General features: G+C 28.0%; 1 protein-coding gene across 7 annotated transcripts in view; it reads left to right on the top strand.

Moving 5' to 3' along the window:
• LOC101235086 (serine/threonine-protein kinase Nek1) overlaps positions 1–19,733 on the top strand; it is a 295,109-nt gene that overhangs the window by 148,532 nt on the left and 126,844 nt on the right. For all 7 annotated transcript variants that reach the window (XM_065813420.1, XM_065813417.1, XM_065813419.1 and 4 more), the window contains exons 21-22: positions 1,073–1,152; positions 9,992–10,138. In XM_065813420.1, coding sequence (XP_065669492.1) covers positions 1,073–1,152; positions 9,992–10,138 — 227 coding nt within the window. The remainder of the gene's footprint in view (positions 1–1,072; positions 1,153–9,991; positions 10,139–19,733) is intronic.

Here is a 19,733-nt window from a genome sequence, read left to right as displayed (position 1 = left end):
AATAAAATTTTTTATAATTTTAAGTAAATTGTTTTCAAAACTTGTTAGTTCAGTAGACTGCAGTGGGCATTTCCTTGATTTAAAATAGTGAAAAGGTTCTTGATTAAGCTTTTTATCGTAAAATAGAACCTTCCAAAGTTAAAATTATTTATAACATTACATGATCGCATGAAACTTGTAGTCATGTTTCTTTAATTACCAGATGTTATTATTTAATTTTACACAAAATAATTTGCTCTACTATGTATTAAGCACTCTTTACTTATTGTTATTTATCAACACAATAATTACTATTATATTGCTCTTCAAATTTAAGATATTAATTAAAATAACTCTTTTCTTAAACTTTTTCAAAATTGTCCTGTATATAAATTTCTGTACACAAGATACAACACAATCTACAGATTACGTTCCTTATTAACGTCATATTAAAATAATCAACTTTTCTTTTCTTGCTAAATTTTTTTTATCAAAAAGACTTAATAAAATTAAACTTTTTTATATTCTATTTGTAAATAATGAGTATACTTTATGTAATTGTTATTTAATCTTTTGTAACAATGGTGTGTGGTTTTAAAACTTTAATTGATTATTTATCAAACCTCTTGAAAGATATTTTTAGACCAACTTAAATATTATTAAGTTTTTAGCGTAAAAAGGTAAGGTTTTAATGCTAAAAACTTATTAATATTTAAGTTGAAGTAAACGTTTTTAGTGTAAAGTAATCAGCGTAGCAATATGCAAAATCACTAATTACAAATGCTAATTAATTAATTTATAATTTTATGTTCTAAATTATAACTTATCTTTATAATTTATAAATTTATATTTATCAAAAAAATTAATGTTCAATATTCTTATTACATAAAAAAAAACTAAATGTGGTAAGAATCAATTCAATAGCTTTTATTTACTATTGAAATATATAGAATTTTAGTGAATTTTCATTTTAGAACAGATATTTAGTTTTAAAAATATTTGTTTATTCAAAACATGTTATTCTTCAATCTAAAACTGTTTTTTAAAGATTTTTAAGCACTTAAAACTTTTTAAATTTTTTTCTTTACAATAGTGATTGTACAAAAAGAATTTTTTCACCCTCAAATGTTTGATGAAGCAAAAAAAAATAATGAAAAAAACAAACAAGAGATGGTAAGTTTAACTTGTAAATTTTTTAATCACCACAAAACGGGGCATGTTAAGTCGGTTATACCACTTTTTGTTATCACTTTATTTTCAACTGATCAAAATTACAATGTGTAAAATCTTTTTTCTAATATAGGAAGTATTTAAAAAATAGAAAAAAGTATTTTAAAACACTCTTAATAATTACGACTTTAAGTTGTACTTTTCCCACCCTAAACCCATTTGTTAGGGTATTTACTTTTACTATCCCAAGCCCATTAGTTGGTGTATGTACTTTTTTACCCTAAACGAATTAGTTGATGTAATTAATTTTCTTACCCTAAACCCATCAGTGGGTGTATGTCTTTTTTGCTGGTTTATTAACTTTAATTCCCAGTTGGTTAAAGATTAGAAATAATGAATATAGAATAAGAATTTTTTAAGTCCCAAAGATAAATGATGGCAAAACTATTTATTGTTTATTTTTATTAGAAAAATTAAAACATCACCATAGGTAGCAGCTTGTACTGTCAAATCAATGAAAAAATATATATATAATCCATAAAAAGCAGAAATAATTTATAATAAAGTAATTCAATCGCAAATTTTTTTTTGGCACCATTTAATAAAAAAACTGTATTTTTTCTACAATAAAATCTATAAAAATTAATAAATCCAGGTCAGGTCATGTTCCGGATCATGATCATCCTGCTACTGGTATAATGTAACCTCATACTACCTGCCCCATCCCCTTTTACCTTGTAAGTTTGCTTTTTTTAGGCAAAGGCAAGGAGAAACAAACTCTGGCTTAAAAATCCCCTGCCTTGGGGCTCTTGATTGAGTATAGGCTAGAGATGGTGTCTCGATAAAAATACTCATCTTGGGTAGATCTTAACTGCATCCAGCTTCTGTCTTCTTCTTGACTCATTGCATGGGTTTTGCTTGTGTCTCTGTTTTTATCACTAAGAAACTCATTTTATTATTTCCTAATGAGGGTACAGCTCTAAAACTCAGTTTTATAATTCTGAAGCCGGTAGTCAGGTTTTCTGAACTCTGAGGTAGCTCTCAGAGAGGCTGATTCTATCAACAGCTGTAAAATATCAGAGTAATAACAGTGCCATATTGCACATAGATGGTGTCCCTGTTAATGTTTTTGGTGGGGATTGCCGAGGCCATATTTTGATCCCTTTGTTATGACTTAAGCTTTATTAATAGTAATGAGGCAATTGCTTGGAGTATTAGATGATGTACTGAGTCCTATCTGTATTTTGAGTCAAGTTCTTTAATCAATTTAAAAAATGACTAAAGCATCAAAAACTATAAAACACAAAACTTCGTCATTGCTGAGTTCTCTAAATCTATCACTCACTTATAATTATGGTCTTCAAAGTAACTTTTCTTCTGTTAAATCTTATCTCTTACAAAGATCACCAGACCTACTCACTCTTTGTGATTTGAGTTCAGCTGTCTAATCTTAGGATCTTAGTGTTGATGGTTATCTTCCTTTAATTTGTAAAGACTCCAATAGTCACATTCTTGGCCTGGGCATTTATATTTGTAAAAAACCTCACATTTGTTGGGAAACAAGGTTTGAATCCACAAACTATACTTTTATGTGCTTTTGTTTAGCACCGCTTCATCCTATCATCTTTCTCTATGTTGTATATCACTCTCCTTTATCTCAAGACTGCACTCTTTTTGATGTTATTTCTGATCAAATTGACCAAGCTCTTGCTCTTTATACTTCAGCCAATATCGTTGTTGTTGGTGACTTTAAGGTTTATCGCACTAAATAGCTTGGTTCTAGTTTCAGTGATTTTGCAGGTGTTAATGTCCATAACTTTTGCCTTTTGTTAATCTCTAAAATAAGTAGTCAACTTTCCAACTCACTTTCCAGTCAATCATTTACTTTCTCTACTTGACTTGTCTTGTTTCTGATCCTAGTCAGAGCTCAGTTTTCCCACATTCACCATTTGGTGCTTCTGATCACAGTTTGATCTCTCTTAAACTATTGTTATTGTGGTTTTCTTTGTGATGGCCCTTAGGTTGAAATTTTTTGTCCTTCTGCTGACAAATGTGCTTCTTATGTAATTTCTTGGATTCAGGCTGGTATGGAATCTCTTATCCCCTCTCCACAATTCCAAGTCAAACCTCACTCTTCTCCATTGTTTTCTTCTCATTGTGCTGCTGCAATTTCCAGTCGTAACCATTACTTCCATATCTATTGCCAAAACAATTCTCCTGAAAACAGTTGTCTATTTACTATTGCCAGAAACCATTGTAAAAAGGTTTTGTCTAATGCCAAAGCCTGCTATTCTCAGGTCACAAAATTTTGTATTTCATTTTAAGCTCCAGAGACTCCTGGAGAAGCTTTAACAGTGTCTATGATAAGGGCGAATCTGTTATTCTACCTCTCTTGAGTGGTTCAGATTTTGTTACTTTGCTTAAACATAAAGTTGAATTGTTTACTAAGAACTTTTCATTATTCTCATCCACTTAATTCCACTAATCACATCCTACCTGATATAGCCGACAAACAGTTTAATCCATTGCTAGTTTGGCATGCTGGTATTCTCCATAAGCTCTCTTCTTATGGTGTATTAGGTAACATCTTTAAGATTATTGAATTCTTTATTTTCTGTAACTTCAAGGGTTCCTCAAGGTTCTGTCCAATCTCACTGAAATTCTCACATCAATCTGACTGAAATTCTCACATCAATCTGACTGAAATTCTCACATCTAAGTTTGCTGATGAAACCAATAAATTATTCTTTTCTTGATAAGTAGCCAAGACTCTTTGATTGCTTGAAAAGGGTTTGAGCTTGAAAAAGATTTCACTTCTGCTTCAGCATGCGACTCTCAGTGGTTGGTAAACCACTTAACTTTTAACTTTTAACTTAAATTTAATCTTTAACTTAGGTAAAACTCAATTTTTTTACGCCAAATGTTATTGCAACAATCTAGATCTTCCTTTATTTATGAATGATAATGTACTTGATGAGATCCACCTTCTTTCTCTGGATTCTATTCTTTATCACTATAAATCTCAAATCTGTCCATGTTTGGAATACTATTGCCATATCCTAGCGCAGATCTTCAAATGATGCCCTTTCTCTTTTAGAGTAGGTGCAAAAACACATTGTAAACATAGTTGGACCTGCTCTTTCTGCCAACCTCCAACCATTATCACATTGTTGTAATGTTGCTTCTCTTTTTCTTTTCTATAAATACTATAATGGGCACTCTTCCAAGGGTATAGTGTGTCATGTTGTGCCATCCACTAAAATTCAATCTTGTGTTACTCGTTATTCAATTAAGTCATAAATCCTTTTACTAAGTGCTCAAAAAAATTTTATTTGTTGAGTTTTTTTCTTTTGAATATTAGTTCTTTGAAATTTTCTATTTTCTTCTTGTTTTCCTGATTTGCAATCTTTCAAGTCATCTGTGAGTTGTTATCTTATTTTAAAAACTGCAACTTTTCTCTTCCAGTAACCTCTAACTCTAATAGTGATTTTTTGCTTTTCTAACTCCTTACAATTTTAGTTTTCTTGTTTGTCTAATTCCTTACAGTTTTAGTTTTCTTATTTGTCTAATTCCTTACAGTTTTAGAGATATCAATATTCTGTCCCAAACACTTTCTTGACTTTTTTTTCAGACTTTTTAAGCTTTTTGCGTCACTACCAGCTTTAACTTTTAAAAATTTTTTAGCCTGTAGAATTCAAAAATGTAAAAACTATACAATTTTCATATATACAGTCAAAGCTGCTATATGAAAATTTTATTTTAATTTCATAAAATAGTTTTCTTTTTGATGCACAAAAAGTAGTATATCATAAAATATAAAATTCTATTATTTTTTATGATCTGCTAAGTATATTTAAACTGCTTTTTTAAGTTTCTGAAGTTGTTTTAACATTAATTGTGCACTATTCCAATGAGCGAAGACATCTTGCACTAAAAGTAAAGTTGTTTTGTTTTATTGCTGTTGCAATAACTTAAATTCGGTGTACAGCTTTGATGAATGAATAAAATGGCCTACTATTCTGCATGCTACAGCTAATAATACTAATATTTGGGATAAAACTGTATCCTTAATCACATGCTGCAATTTATGAATTGTGCGATGGGGTGTCGTTACTTGAACGAGTTTACTGCTTAGTGATTTATTGGCAGCACCATCTTTGACTTCTCTCAGATCCTTAATACAAGGGGAGGTGACATTTGTTGATTTTTGGAAAATATTTCCACCCACCCTAAGTTTTTTAAGACCCCCAGTTTATTAATTTTTACTTGTTATCAACCAAAAATTTATATCTTAAAACAAAACAAAAAAAGTCCAGTGAAAATTAAAAAGTAGTTAATTTAGTTATCAATAAAAACAAAAACTACTGAAGGTTTTTGTAACAAGCTTTAAAAATTGTTGATCTAGTAAATCTCAATTTGTTGAAAATGAGCTTTTGGTTTATTTCTCACTAAAGTATAAAACTTATATCGGCATATTGAATCCGGTTAAAACTATGATAAAACAGCTGTTAGAAAATGCACATTTGACTGCAAGCCACGCTAAAATAATAGTTATAGCTATTGTTTTAGAATTGTTACAAATATATATTTGTTTGGATTTATAGATTGAAAATTTTTATAAAAAAACTTATATTGTAACATGGCAAGCCTTTCCAGGAAGCGCGTTCAGTCGCACGCCTTTTTTTGTCCGCATTTATAGTAATTTTTTTAGACACACTGACCGCGGCAGTTTGCATCTTTTAATTTATAAAGCGTTTCAATAATTCTTGACAAGAAACTAAACTTATCTACTGAGAAAAAAAAGGCAATCCTGAAAAAAGAAAACAAAATTGTAACAAAGTATCAACTTTTATTTAAATAAACTAGAAAATTTAATAATTAAAAAAAAAAAGTTATTATTTTTGACATCTTTCGCTTTTAAAAATGTTTTTGCTATATTAGACACTTTTTCTCAATACTTATATTGTAGGAAAATAAGAAAATAAATTGCTATTTATATGTAAAATATATTATATGATTAATAAATTTTGTAATGACGAAATGAATTAAATAAAAGAATAACATGGTTCTTTTATAAATATATCTACTGCATTTGATGCATGTCTGAAATTGTTTCTTATATATTGCCCAATTTTCCAACTTTAATACAAAGTACAAGAGATAATAAACATAATGATTGCTCTGTTTGAAAAAATGTATTCAAAAACTAATAAAAAAGTTTTAAATAGGCTCCTAAAAATTTTGTTAAAAAGTTCAGTTAATTAACAATGCACTAACTTGCAAGCTTTTGGAGGATCGTCAATAACAATAGTTTATTAAGAAATAAACTATCGGGTTTAAATGCACTCTTTGGGTAATCCTACAAAAGTAGAGTCTATTTCAATTGGGTTTTGAAAACAACCAAATATTTTATATTTAAATACATGTATAATGACTTTTTATTTTTTTACATGAAAAATTTGATAATTTTTTTTTTTAACAAAAAGCAATTAATTTTCGTGTTTTCCTGTGCATTGATAAAAATAATAAAGTTTAGCAATAACATTTAAAAAACTAATTTAAAAATTGTTGACGTTTCGAGCACAAATAATATAGTAATATCCTTAATATACTGACTAAAAATAGTTGCAAAAAAATTGCATATCAAAAAGTGTTTTTATTTTCGTTATATTTTTATCTGCTTTTTTCTTCGACTGGTATTAATGTTGGTAGTGGAAAATAACAAACACCCTAAAAATGAGAAAACAAAAACGATAAAATATTTAGGTTTAATATGTTTTTTGGCCTTTTTTTTTTTTAGCTTATTATATTTTGATTTTCTATTTTGTATAGTCTTTGTTTCCTTTCTCTGAGTATTGGTGTTCTCCCAAGTTTCTTATTGCTTTATTTTGCTGCAAATTCTTAAAATGCTTTTATAAAAATGTGGTTAAGTTGTCTAAAAATATTACTTTAGGCATGGACAAACAAGGTGTGCAATCGCATAAGTTTCCCAGTAAAGTTTGCATGGCATCAGATTGGAAGTTTTCACGAACTGACTGAAATAAATATAGTTAATAAGAAAAAAATTCCCCCCTCCCTTATATTGAACCCTCTTTCCCCTTTGTTTATTTAATCTGGACTAAAAATCCCTCCCCTCCTTTTATTACCCTCCTCCCTTGTATTAAGGACTCGAGAGTAAAATATGACTTCTTGGTGCATTAATTTCCCAGCTTTTTAACATATTGATGAATTTTCCAGCTGTATTTATAAACATTTTATATGCTCATATTTGCTAGTGTGTTAAATTATAATAAATGAAGTGAAACCTATGTACTGTCATATACTTACACATCAATTTACCTAAATATTGAGATATCAGGTTTGAATCCTCTGACCATTCTTTTATATGTTTCCACTTAATACCTCTCCACTCTATCACCTTTCTCTTTGTTCATTACTGTTTTCCTTTTTCTCAAGATTGCACTGTCAAGTGCAATCTTGATGAAAAGATTGCACTGTCAACTGCAATCTTTCCTTTTTCTCAAGATTGCAGTTTTTGATAAAATTGACTAAGCATTTTCTCTTTTTCTCTCAGCCAATATTGTTGTTATTGGTGACTATAATGCTCTTTACACTGAATGACATAGCTCTAACACCACTGATCCTGTTGGCACTAAAACTCATAACTTCTCTATTTCTTAATTTCTTACTCAGATAGTTTACTTTGTGACTCATTTTTCAGAGAACCCTAATCACTTAGTTTCACTCCTTTATTTGTGTCATGTCTCTGACCCTGGCTTGTATTCATTGTCTCTTCTTCTTTTTTTTTGTTTTTACTTTCTTGCGCAGCTGCTATATCTAATTGTAACCATTTTTTTAATTTTTTTCACAAGAATAACTTTCTTGAGAACAAGCACCTTTTTATTATTGCATTAAATCAAAGTAAAAAATGCTGTCTGATGCTAAACTCCATTTTTTCGAGTTTAATAAATTGTGTATCTTATTTCAAAAGTTAGGTTCTAGAGACTTTTGAAAATCTTCAACAGTGTCATTGACAAAAGTAAGTCTAACATTCCATCTCTAATTCATGAGTTTGATCTTATTACTTCTTACAAGGCAGAATTATTTACAAAGAAATTTTCTTCTTTTAATTTGACTCATGAATATAACTTCCATATTCTTTCTGCCATTCCAGTTAAACAAGTTAACCTATTATTAGACATCCAAATTTTTTAACTTCCATTGCTGATTTTATTTCTGAGTTAAACTCTTCTATGGCTCGTGGTCCAGACGACTTTCCTGTCATAGTCTTACAAAAGTGTTCTCCAGAACTCTCTTCAATTCTCACTAAACTATTCAATAAGTGCATGACTAATTCTTGTTTTCCTGTCTGCTGGAAAATGGCATATGTGGTTCCATTTTTTAAAATTATGGAGAACATTCTGATCCTTCTAAAATATTGTCTGATCAGTCTTCTCTCTATTATTAGCAAGATCTTTGAATCTTTGATCAACTAATTTCATTCAAAAACATCTTGAGTCTAATAACTGACTCTCTGACAATCAATATAGTTTTCAATCTTCTTGTTCCACTGCTGACCCGCTTACTTATGTAACTGAAAGATTCTATAGTACGTTAGATGGAGGTAGCAAGGCAAGTGCTATTGCTTTTGACATATCAAAAGTTTTTAATAAAGTTTGGCGTGCTGGTCTACTTCATAAGCTTGCCTTATTAGGTTTATCTTAGAAAATTTTTAAAATTATAAAATCATTTGTTTGTAACTGCAGTTTTCAAGACAGCATTATTGATCTTCTTGACAGTCTTACATCTAGAGTGGCTCTATTTGGTAAAGACTTAACTTTATATTCCTGTGTTGACAAAAAGCATTTTCTTTTCGATCGCTTTCGAACAGATAGCCAATCTTGAATATGATCTATATAATTACTGAGTTCTTGACTCTAAATAAAAGTTTTATACTAATTTCTATCACTGAGTTTTTCTTCCTTAAAAATAAAAGTTTTGTTCAAACTTTTATCAATGAGTTCTTCTTTAAAAATTTATTTTTATACAAACTTTTAGTTTGTATAAAAATTTTTTTTTCTTTAAATAAAAATTTTGTACAAATTTCTGTCACTGAATTCTTCTTCCTTAAAAATAAAAGTTTTGTACAAACTTTTATCACTGAGTTTTTTTTTAAACTTTTATCACTGAGTTTTTCCCCTAAAAAATGCTTTGTATTATTTTATTAATTTTGAACAAACATTACATACGTTGAAAATTAAAAAAAAAACATTTAAATGAAATTTAGGTCACAAGGGTTAGGATAGAGAAACTCTTTTTTATATAAATGTAAACTTGTGTATTTAAAATTAATAACTTCTGATATGGTTTCAAGCCTAAGTAGAATCAACTTATTTGAACTGCAAATTAAATTAGGTAAATTACAATATAAGCTATACCATATGAATGAATGTCAAATTAAATTAAGTAAATTATGAAATAAACTATGCCATATGAATAAATGTCAAATTAAATTAAGTAAATTATGAAATAAACTATACCATATGAATGAATGTCAAATTAACATAAGTAAATTATGAAATAAGCTATGCCATATAAATTATAAAACAAACAAGAATCATTATAGTTATTTAAAATAATTTATGCAATAATTCAATTATTCAGTTTTTTTTCAAAGTGGTTCATAAATAATCATAAAAGCATGAAATAGTTTTTAAGAAAATTTTTATTCACAACTATTCAACATCAAGGCTTTGAGCTTGTTGAAAATATTGTTGCTGAATAATGTGAAATATAATAAAATAAAATAGTAATTATAAATCTAATATTTTTATATGTAAAGGCATATCTGCATCAATTAGAAGAAATTCGAAAACAAAATTTTATTGAAAGAAGATATATCATGAATGCACCTTCTGAACAAATACCAACAGAATTGAATCCTTATCAAGCTGCAGAAATTAGAAAAAAAAAGATTCAGGCATTAAAAGTAGATTTTTGTTTTTTAAAGTAAATTAAAAAAAATAAAAAATCCAGGCATTAAACATAGGTTATTGTTTTTAAAGTTTTTTACTTTGTTTTTAGATTTTCTAAATAATGTTAAACAACACATATAATAGCAAGTAGTGATTTGTAATATAAACTTTTTTTCCACTCAATAACATTACTTGTAATATAAACTTTTTTTCCACTCAATAACATTACTTGTAATATAAACTTTTTTTCCACTCAATAACATTACTTGTAATATAAACTTTTTTTCCACTCAATAACATTACTTGTAATATAAACTTTTTTTCCACTCAATAACATTACTTGTAATATAAACTTTTTTTCCACTCAATAACATTACTTGTAATATAAACTCTTTTTCCACTCAATAACATTACTTGTAATATAAACTCTTTTTCCACTCAATAACATTACTTGTAATATAAACTCTTTTTCCACTCAATAACATTACTTGTAATATAAACTCTTTTTCCACTCAATAACATTACTTGTAATATAAACTTTTTTTCCACTCAATAACATTACTTGTAATATAAACTCTTTTTCCACTCAATAACATTACTTGTAATATAAACTCTTTTTCCACTCAATAACATTACTTGTAATATAAACTCTTTTTCCACTCAATAACATTACTTGTAATATAAACTCTTTTTCCACTCAATAACATTACTTGTAATATAAACTCTTTTTCCACTCAATAACATTACTTGTAATATAAACTCTTTTTCCACTCAATAACATTACTTGTAATATAAACTCTTTTTCCACTCAATAACATTACTTGTAATATAAACTGTTTTTCCACTCAATAACATTACTTGTAATATAAACTGTTTTTCCACTCAATAACATTACATTAATAAAAAAATATTTTTTTTTATCAACAATAGACAGTTTTGATAGATTTGTTATATTTTACTACTTCTTCTGTTGTCTTGATTACTTCAAAAAACTAGCTGTAAGTGATACATAAAAATGGGTCTGAAATATATAACACAATATAAACCAATAAATCTATGATCATCATAGATTATGCAATAAATAATGCTTATAATGATGCATAATTTATTTGTGCATGCTTTCATTATTATGTTTGTTTTAGTAAACAACATATAAGAAATTCATGACATCAATTTTAAAACTACTTTTCATAATTAACAACAGAATATTAAAGATTTAAACTATGAAGATATTGCTATATTACCAGAGAGAAAAAAAAGTCGCAATATACCTCTTCAATACTAACACTGCTTGGCACTAAGTGCTGGCAAGTAACTTCACAATTTTGTTACATCATCAGGGATTATATATTCTGGGTATTTCGGGATGTTCCGGATGAAATCTAGCTGTTTTTCTCTTTCAGTTTTTCCGGATATCCAAAACGTTTTCCAAACATACAAGTTTAGGTATTTTTGTAATAGATTTGTTTTTTAAGCTTTTTAACTCAGCACTCAAACAAAAATTAAGATAAGTTTGAAAAAAAATTAGAAACAACTCAGCTAAAAGCAAAATTAATATTTTACCCAAACAATTTTCTGGATTTTTAAAATATGGTCTGGATGAGCTATGCACCATCTAACTCAACATGCGGTCAAGTATCTCATAAAACATAATATAATAATAACAAATAATAAATGCAATATCATTCAAGTTTTGTTGTTGCAACATTCATATCAAGTTCTTTTATTGCAACATCATATCAAGATCTGCTGTTCAAAAACTCAATAGGATATTTCTTTCATTATGGTTGTCAGTTGGATAAAATTAAAAAAGTTTTCCCTTGCTACTATGTACTTTCATATTTTCAGGTAATGCAAACTTTCACACCCATTGCCACTAAGAGAACTTTTTTTAGCTTGCTTCTATAATGCTTACTTTTCACAAAAGGTAGTATTTATAAAATCCTTTTAAGAATAAATTTTCTATCAAATATAAAACTGTTGTTACACACATCTTTTATCAATCAATTGTGGTGTATTTAGGTATAATGAATGCCTCATGAAGCAATCATGAACTAACCCAAAACAGCTGAATAATTTGTCAATTTAATACCATAATGCTTTTTCATTTTCAACATTTTATTCCCATTTTTATTTGCCATTGAGTAAGATGTGGTTAAACAGAATGATCTAAAACCACTGTTTGGTTTGTATAAGTGTATCAGTTTAAACAGCACAATCTAAAACCTAATTTCAATGGGATTTAGTTCTAATTTCAATGGGATATAGTTTTAATTTCAATGGGATATAGTTTTAATTTCAATGGGATATAGTTTTGATGAGATATAGCTTTAATGGGATACTAAAATGCTTCAATGCATTAACATATGCTTCAATGCATTAACATATGCTTCAGGCACAATAGGATAATGACAATATAAAAAAGTACACCATTATTATAAATTGGTTTAATTTATAAATATATATGTATAAATTTAGCAAAACACAGTCATTTCCCTTGTTAGTATAAGGAGTTTTTTTCTTAGTTTTACTCAATCTTAAGAGAGCTGCTGCATGCTTATGAGAACATAAAATATAGTTTGAAAAGTTATTCTTTTTTATGATTGGTGTTCCGCTTACAAACGTTTCTATTGTTAATTTAGCACAGTTTTTATTTTTATTGTGACAATTTTCATAAGCTCTAAATACTTTCTGCAAGTTTTTCACCAAATTAAAGGAAATTCTCCTAAACTATTTGTTTGAAAGCCGCAGGATTTAAACCCCTATCTTCCAATAACTATTTTGTTGGACTTTTTTTTTTGCACAACACTATATCATTTCTTATTTTTAATTTCTCTAATAAAAAACATCAACTTGTTTTTAATTTAAAAAAAGCTTATTATGTTTCCTTATATGTTTTTTAAATACATGGTTTCTTCTCTACATAATTTATGTGACAATTGACATTTGATAAAAATTGATAATTTATGTGACAAAATTGAAAAATATGTTTATCATAACTTAAATATACTACGACTAAAATAAATTCTCTTTTAAATAATATTACAATAGCTGTAAACATGAAAATGAACGGTTTTACCTAATAAAATAAATTAATATTAGATTTTAAAACTTAATATTTCACAGGCTCTTAAAAAGTAAGTTTTATTTACTTTTGAATCAATGACCTTGCAATGCTTGTTATGGATAAAGTTAAAAAAAAAATGACCTTGCTATGCTTGCTATGGATAAAGTTAAAAAAAAAATGACCTTGCTTGCTATGGATAAAGTTAAAAAAAAATGACCTTGCTATGCTATGCTTGTTATGGATAAAGTTAAAAAAAAAATGACCTTGCTATGCTTGTTATGGATAAAGTAAAAAAAAAAATGACCTTGCTATGCTTGCTATGGATAAAGTAAAAAAAAAAATGACCTTGCTATGCTTGCTATGGATAAAGTTAAAAAAAAAATGACCTTGCTTGCTATGGATAAAGTTAAAAAAAAAATGACCTTGCTATGCTATGCTTGTTATGGATAAAGTTAAAAAAAAAATGACCTTGCTATGCTTGCTTGCTATGGATAAAGTTAAAAAAAAAATGACCTTGCTATGCTTGCTTGTTATGGATAAAGTTAAAAAAAAAATGACCTTGCTATGCTATGCTTGTTATGGATAAAGTTAAAAAAAAAATGAAAAAGTGAATTAAAACAAAAATGAATTATTTTTTTTTTTTAATAAAACTTATCTAACTTGAAAAACAATTAATTACAATAAATGAATTATGAACTTATTTTGAACAAATATTATATATTTTTTACATATATTTATTTTTGCATGCCACCACTTGCGTAGATTTAGATTGGCAGTTGTATGTTATAGTAAAGAAAAGATAAATTGGCTTTTGCATTGGCATTGCCAACTGCCGACCTAGATTTCAGGGGCTGAGAACATGTAGCAAACCATGCATTTGAAACTCAATAACCTAAACATGATTTTATGGTGTGTTTAAAAATATCACTGAGAAGGTTATTTAATTTGAGTTTAAATATATGAGAAATAAAGTCAGATTCATATATGCCAGGTTTATATAAAGCAATATGTTAATGAAAGACATAATAGTTATTTCTGATGAAAGCAAGACGCAGCCATTTACTTTTGACATATGCATCAACAGTGTACTATTTCTTGCCATACAATGTTTAACAAAAAAATTATCTAATTAAAAAATATTTAAAAACACAGACTCTTTTCACAAATACTAATAATTGTGGTAAACAAAACAATAATTGTTATAAGCAAAAATAATCATATTGCTGCATTCTTAATGCTACTGCTACAAGTAAATTAAACATTATGTATCTTGATAATTTGTTGTGGCAATACTATGGTTTGGCCTCAGTTTACTAACACAATAAAAAACTTTTTTGTATTTTCTAAAACATAGTAGTCCATGATTCATGAGTTATTATATATATAACATTATATAACAAATTTACATATAATATTATATTAGTATTATAATAACATTATAATATCACATTATATTAGTAAAATATTAAATGTAAATCAGGAATTTTATTTGGTTTTGATTACATTTAAAAGAAGTTATTTGGATTTTTTGAATTCATTAAAACTTGATTTACTCCCTGTAAATAATACTCGATTCCAGAAATAGTGAAAATAAAAACCACCCTCCCATTATGACAACATAAAAAATGTGTTTCACCAGGAAATTACTTTGCACCGCAATAGTGACCAATTTAATTTCTCCTAAATAATTATTTCTTGAAATAGCATTTTTTTTTGCTATACAATGCATTCTGTTTTGTTTAGAAGCATTTTGTACATTTTGGAGTTAATTTATTTTGCTAATTTGTATCTAATTTATAAACAATATTTAAAATAAAAATAAAAATGGTAATAATATATACTATAAAGTGGTTAGCGTGCTTGCCTCAGAAACTAGAGATCCGTGGTTCAACGCCATTTCTGGGCAAGTTTAAAAACATTTGTAAGGAAGGAGGCATAAACTTCTTTACAAATGCTCTTCTGCGATGCTCCGTGATAAGACCGTAAGGACTTCTTCTATAATTTATATATATATGTATTTATATATCTATCTATATACATATATATATATATATATATATATATATATATATATATATATATATATATATATATATATATATATATATATATATATATATATATATATATATATATATATCTATCTATCTATATATATACTTTATCTATCTATATATATCTATATCTATCTATATATATCTATATCTATATATATAGATATGTATATATATATATATATATATATATATATATATATATATATATATATATATATATATATATATATATATATATATATATATATATATATATATATATAAATATATATAAATATATAGATCTATAGTTTGTTGGCTTTGGGAAGAGCGGAAGGAAAAAAGTGATTCTTACGCCAACACATACGTCACTTTTAATTACTTTTGACTTTCGTCCAACATTTGCGTGTTGGACGAAAGTAAAAACCATTAATTTAATTACAAATAAATCGTTTCTTAAAAAAACCACAAAAACGCAAATTTAATTGACCAGAATGTTTTAAAAACATTCTGAATGTTTTTAACAATATAAACAATGTTTTTATTTTTATTTTTTTTAATAAAATGTTTTTATTTTTAATTTTTTTAATAAAATGTTTTTACTTTTATTTTTTTTTACTGTAAATCATGCACGGAGTGTTGCTACATCGACTATCTTATAGCCTGATTCGCAAGGGTGTGCTGCTACATCGACTGACAAATAGCCTGACTCGCAAGGGAGTGCTACTACATCAACTGAAAAATAGCCTGACCCACAAGGGAGTGCTGCTACATCTACTATCTTTTAGCCTGACCCGCAAGGGAGTGTTGCTACATCGACTGAGGGTTTGGTTGGGGCAGGCAGTCTATCAATTAAAAAAAAAAAATATTTCCGGTCTTGCATTTTAATTTTTACTTTTTGTCAACAAAATATGGAAAAAACTTTCGGACAACATCTACGGGTTGTATATATATATATGTATATATATATATATATATATATATATATAAATATATATATATATATATATGCATATGTATATATATATATATATATATATACATATGTATATATATATATATGTATATATATATATATATATATATATATGTATATATATATATATATATATATATATATATATATATATATATATATATATATGTATATATATATATATATATATATACATATATATATATATTATATATACATATATATATAAATATATATACATATATATATATATATATATATATATATATATATATATATATATATATATATTTATATATATATATATATGTATATATATATATATATATAAATATATTTATATTATATATATACATATGTAACTGGGCTGTACATTATATATATATTATATATAAGCTGACTGGACCCATAAAAATACGGGTCTTTGTAACTCTATTTTACACCAACCTTTTCTATACTTCCCTTTTATATATCAATATATATAAGGAAAACGAATACATAAAATACGGGTCTTTAACAAATCTGTCTTATCTATACTTATCTATTCCACAACCATCATTTCTATACATATTCCTTGTTAATTATTATTTCTTATTATTTACTGATTTTGATTATAGTGCATACAATTGCATAAACAAGATATAAAACTGGTACAGATATATTATTTCATGGATAAGAATTTGTATTTATTACAACAGAAATAGATAAACAGTTTTAAAGAAATAACATAGTAATTACTATATTCAGTCTTTATTAGAATCCCATAAAATATATTCTATATATTTTTATTAAAAATAATTTTGCTAAAAAATTTAAATAGAATCTTATTTATAGTTTGTTTTTCTAGTTTTTTGTGCATGGATGTTGTCCCTGTTTGTTCTTTTGGTGTGCATTGCCGAGGTCACATTTGGAACCCAATTTATGACTTAGGGTTTATTAATAGTAATGTGGCAATTGCTTGGGCTATTAAACAGTGTCCTGAGTACTATCTATGCTTTGAGTCAAGTTCTTGAACAAATTTAAAAATATATAAAGTACCAAAACTATAAAACACAAAAAACCATCATCATCACCAAGTTCTCTAAACCTATCATTCACTAATATTCGTGGTCCTCGTAGTAACTTTTCTTCTGTTGTTCTTATCTCTTGCAAAGTTATCCAGACCTACTTGTTCTTTGTGAGGCTAATGAGAAAATGAGTTCAGCTGTCTCATATTGCGATCTTAGAGTTGATGGTTATCTTCCTTTAATTCGCAAGGACACAAATAGTCACTTTCTTTAATTCGCAAGGACTCCAATAGTCACTGATGCTATTTCTGATCATATTGACCAAGCCCTCTCTCTTTATCCTTCAGCCTATTATGTTGTTGTCAGTGACTTGAATGCTCATCACACGAAATGGGTTGGCTCTAGTGTCAGTGATTCTCCAGACATTAAAGCCCACAATTTTTGCTTTTCTCAATCCCTAATTCAAATAGTCAACTTTCCAACTTGCTTTCCAGATAACCCAAATCATTACCTACTCTACTCGACTTATGTCTTGTTTCTGTTCTTAGTTTTCTTCAGACTTTGTCACCTCAACTAATAACAAAGCTGAATTGTTTGCTAAAAACTTTTCATCAGTATCATCTCTTGATTCCACTATTTGCGTTCTACCTGATTTTGCCAACAAACAACCTGTTTGTTGGCAAAATCAAGTGGAATGCAAAATCCATTGCTTGACATTCTTATCACTCCCACTTTGGTATCTAAAGTGATTTCTACTTAGATTCTTCTACAGCTTGTGGCCTGGAAAACATATCCGTTATTGTCTTGCAAAAGTGTTCTCCAGAGCTGTCGTCTATACCCTCAAAACTATTCAACAAGTGCTTATCAGAGTCTTGATTTCCAGCCTGCTGGAAAGCGGCATCTGTTATCCCTATCTTCAAAAATTCTGGAGAGCGATCTGATTCGTCTAACTACTGTCCCATTAGTCTTCTTCCTATCATAAGCAAGGTTTTTAAATCTTTAATTAACAAACATTTCTTATCTTGACTCTAATAACTTACTTTCTGACCATCAATATGGATTTCAATCTTCTCGTTCTACAGTTGATTTGCTAGCAGTAATAACTGATAGGTTTTATCGTGCATTAGATAAAGGTGGAGGGGTTAAGGCTCCTTTCGCTCTTGACATTTCAAAAGCTTTTGATAAAGTTTGGCATGCTGGTCTTCTTCATAAGCTTACTTCTTATGGTGTATCTGGCAACATCTTTAAGATCATTGAATCCTTCCCTTCCAATCTTAGTATAAAAGTTGTCCTCAATGGACAGCACTCGTCTTCTTATTCTGTAACTTTAGGGGTTCCTAAAGGTTCTATCCTTGGCCTTATACTCTTTTTAGTTTACATAAACCATCTTTCAGATATTCTCACATCTAAGGTGGCATTGTTTGCTGATGATACTACCATTTATCTTGTCATTATAAGAAGCCAACACTCTCTGATTGCTTGGAGGGGGTATTTGAGCTTAAAAAGGATCTTACTTCTGCTACAGTATGGGGCTCACAGTGGCTGGTGAACTTCAATACAGATAAAACTCAATTTTTTTCAGCCAATTGTTATCACAATAATTTAGATCTTCCTATATTTATGAATGGTGATGTACTCGATGAGTTATTCACTCTTTATCCTCTAGGATTAACTCTCACTTCTGATCTTTCTTGGAAACCATATATCAAGTCTGTCGCAAAATTAGCATCTGCTAAGGCTGCATCTCTTTATTGAGCTCGACACTTTCTTACTCGGATTCTATTCTCTATCTAGATATTCTATATTTATGAACGGTAATGTACTTGATGAGTCATCTACCCTTCAACTTCTAGGATTAACTCTTACTTCCATTCTTTCTTGGTAACCATATATCAAATCTGTTGCAAAATTAGCATCTGCTAAGGTTGCATTTTTTTATCGAGCTTGATACTTTCTTACGCCAAAGAAAGTATCAAGCTCGATAAAGAGATGCAACCTTTGGAGATTTTTATTCTCTGTAAATCTCAAATCCGGCCTTGTATGGAATACTGTTGCCATATCTGAGGTGGATCTTTTAATGCTGCCCTTTCTCTTTCTTTTATTCTCTGTAAATCTCAAATCCGGCCTTGTATGGAATACTGTTGCCATATCTGAGGTGGATCTTTTAATGCTGCCCTTTCTCTTTTAGAAAAGGTGCAAAAATGCATTGTAAACATAGCTGGACTTGCTCTTGCAGCCAACCTCCAACCATTATCACATCATCGTAATGTTGCTTCTCTTTCTCTTTTTTACAAATACTATAATAAGCACTGCTCTAAAGAGCTAGCATTTTTTGTGCCCTATACTAAAATTTATTCTGGTGTTACTCATCATTCAATTAAGTAATCCTTTTTGAGTGACTGTTCCTAAATACTCAAAAAGCTCTTATTCGTTTAGCTTTTTTCCTCAAACATCAGTTCCTTGAAATTCGCTTCCTTCATCCCGCTTTCCTGATTTATATAATTTGCAATCCTTCAAGTTGTC

Source organism: Hydra vulgaris, chromosome 12, assembly GCF_038396675.1.
Source record: "Hydra vulgaris chromosome 12, alternate assembly HydraT2T_AEP".
Taxonomy (NCBI): Eukaryota; Metazoa; Cnidaria; class Hydrozoa; order Anthoathecata; family Hydridae; genus Hydra; species Hydra vulgaris.
The sequence above is the reverse complement of the archived record's forward strand: the minus strand, read 5'-3'. Positions and strand labels throughout refer to the sequence as shown.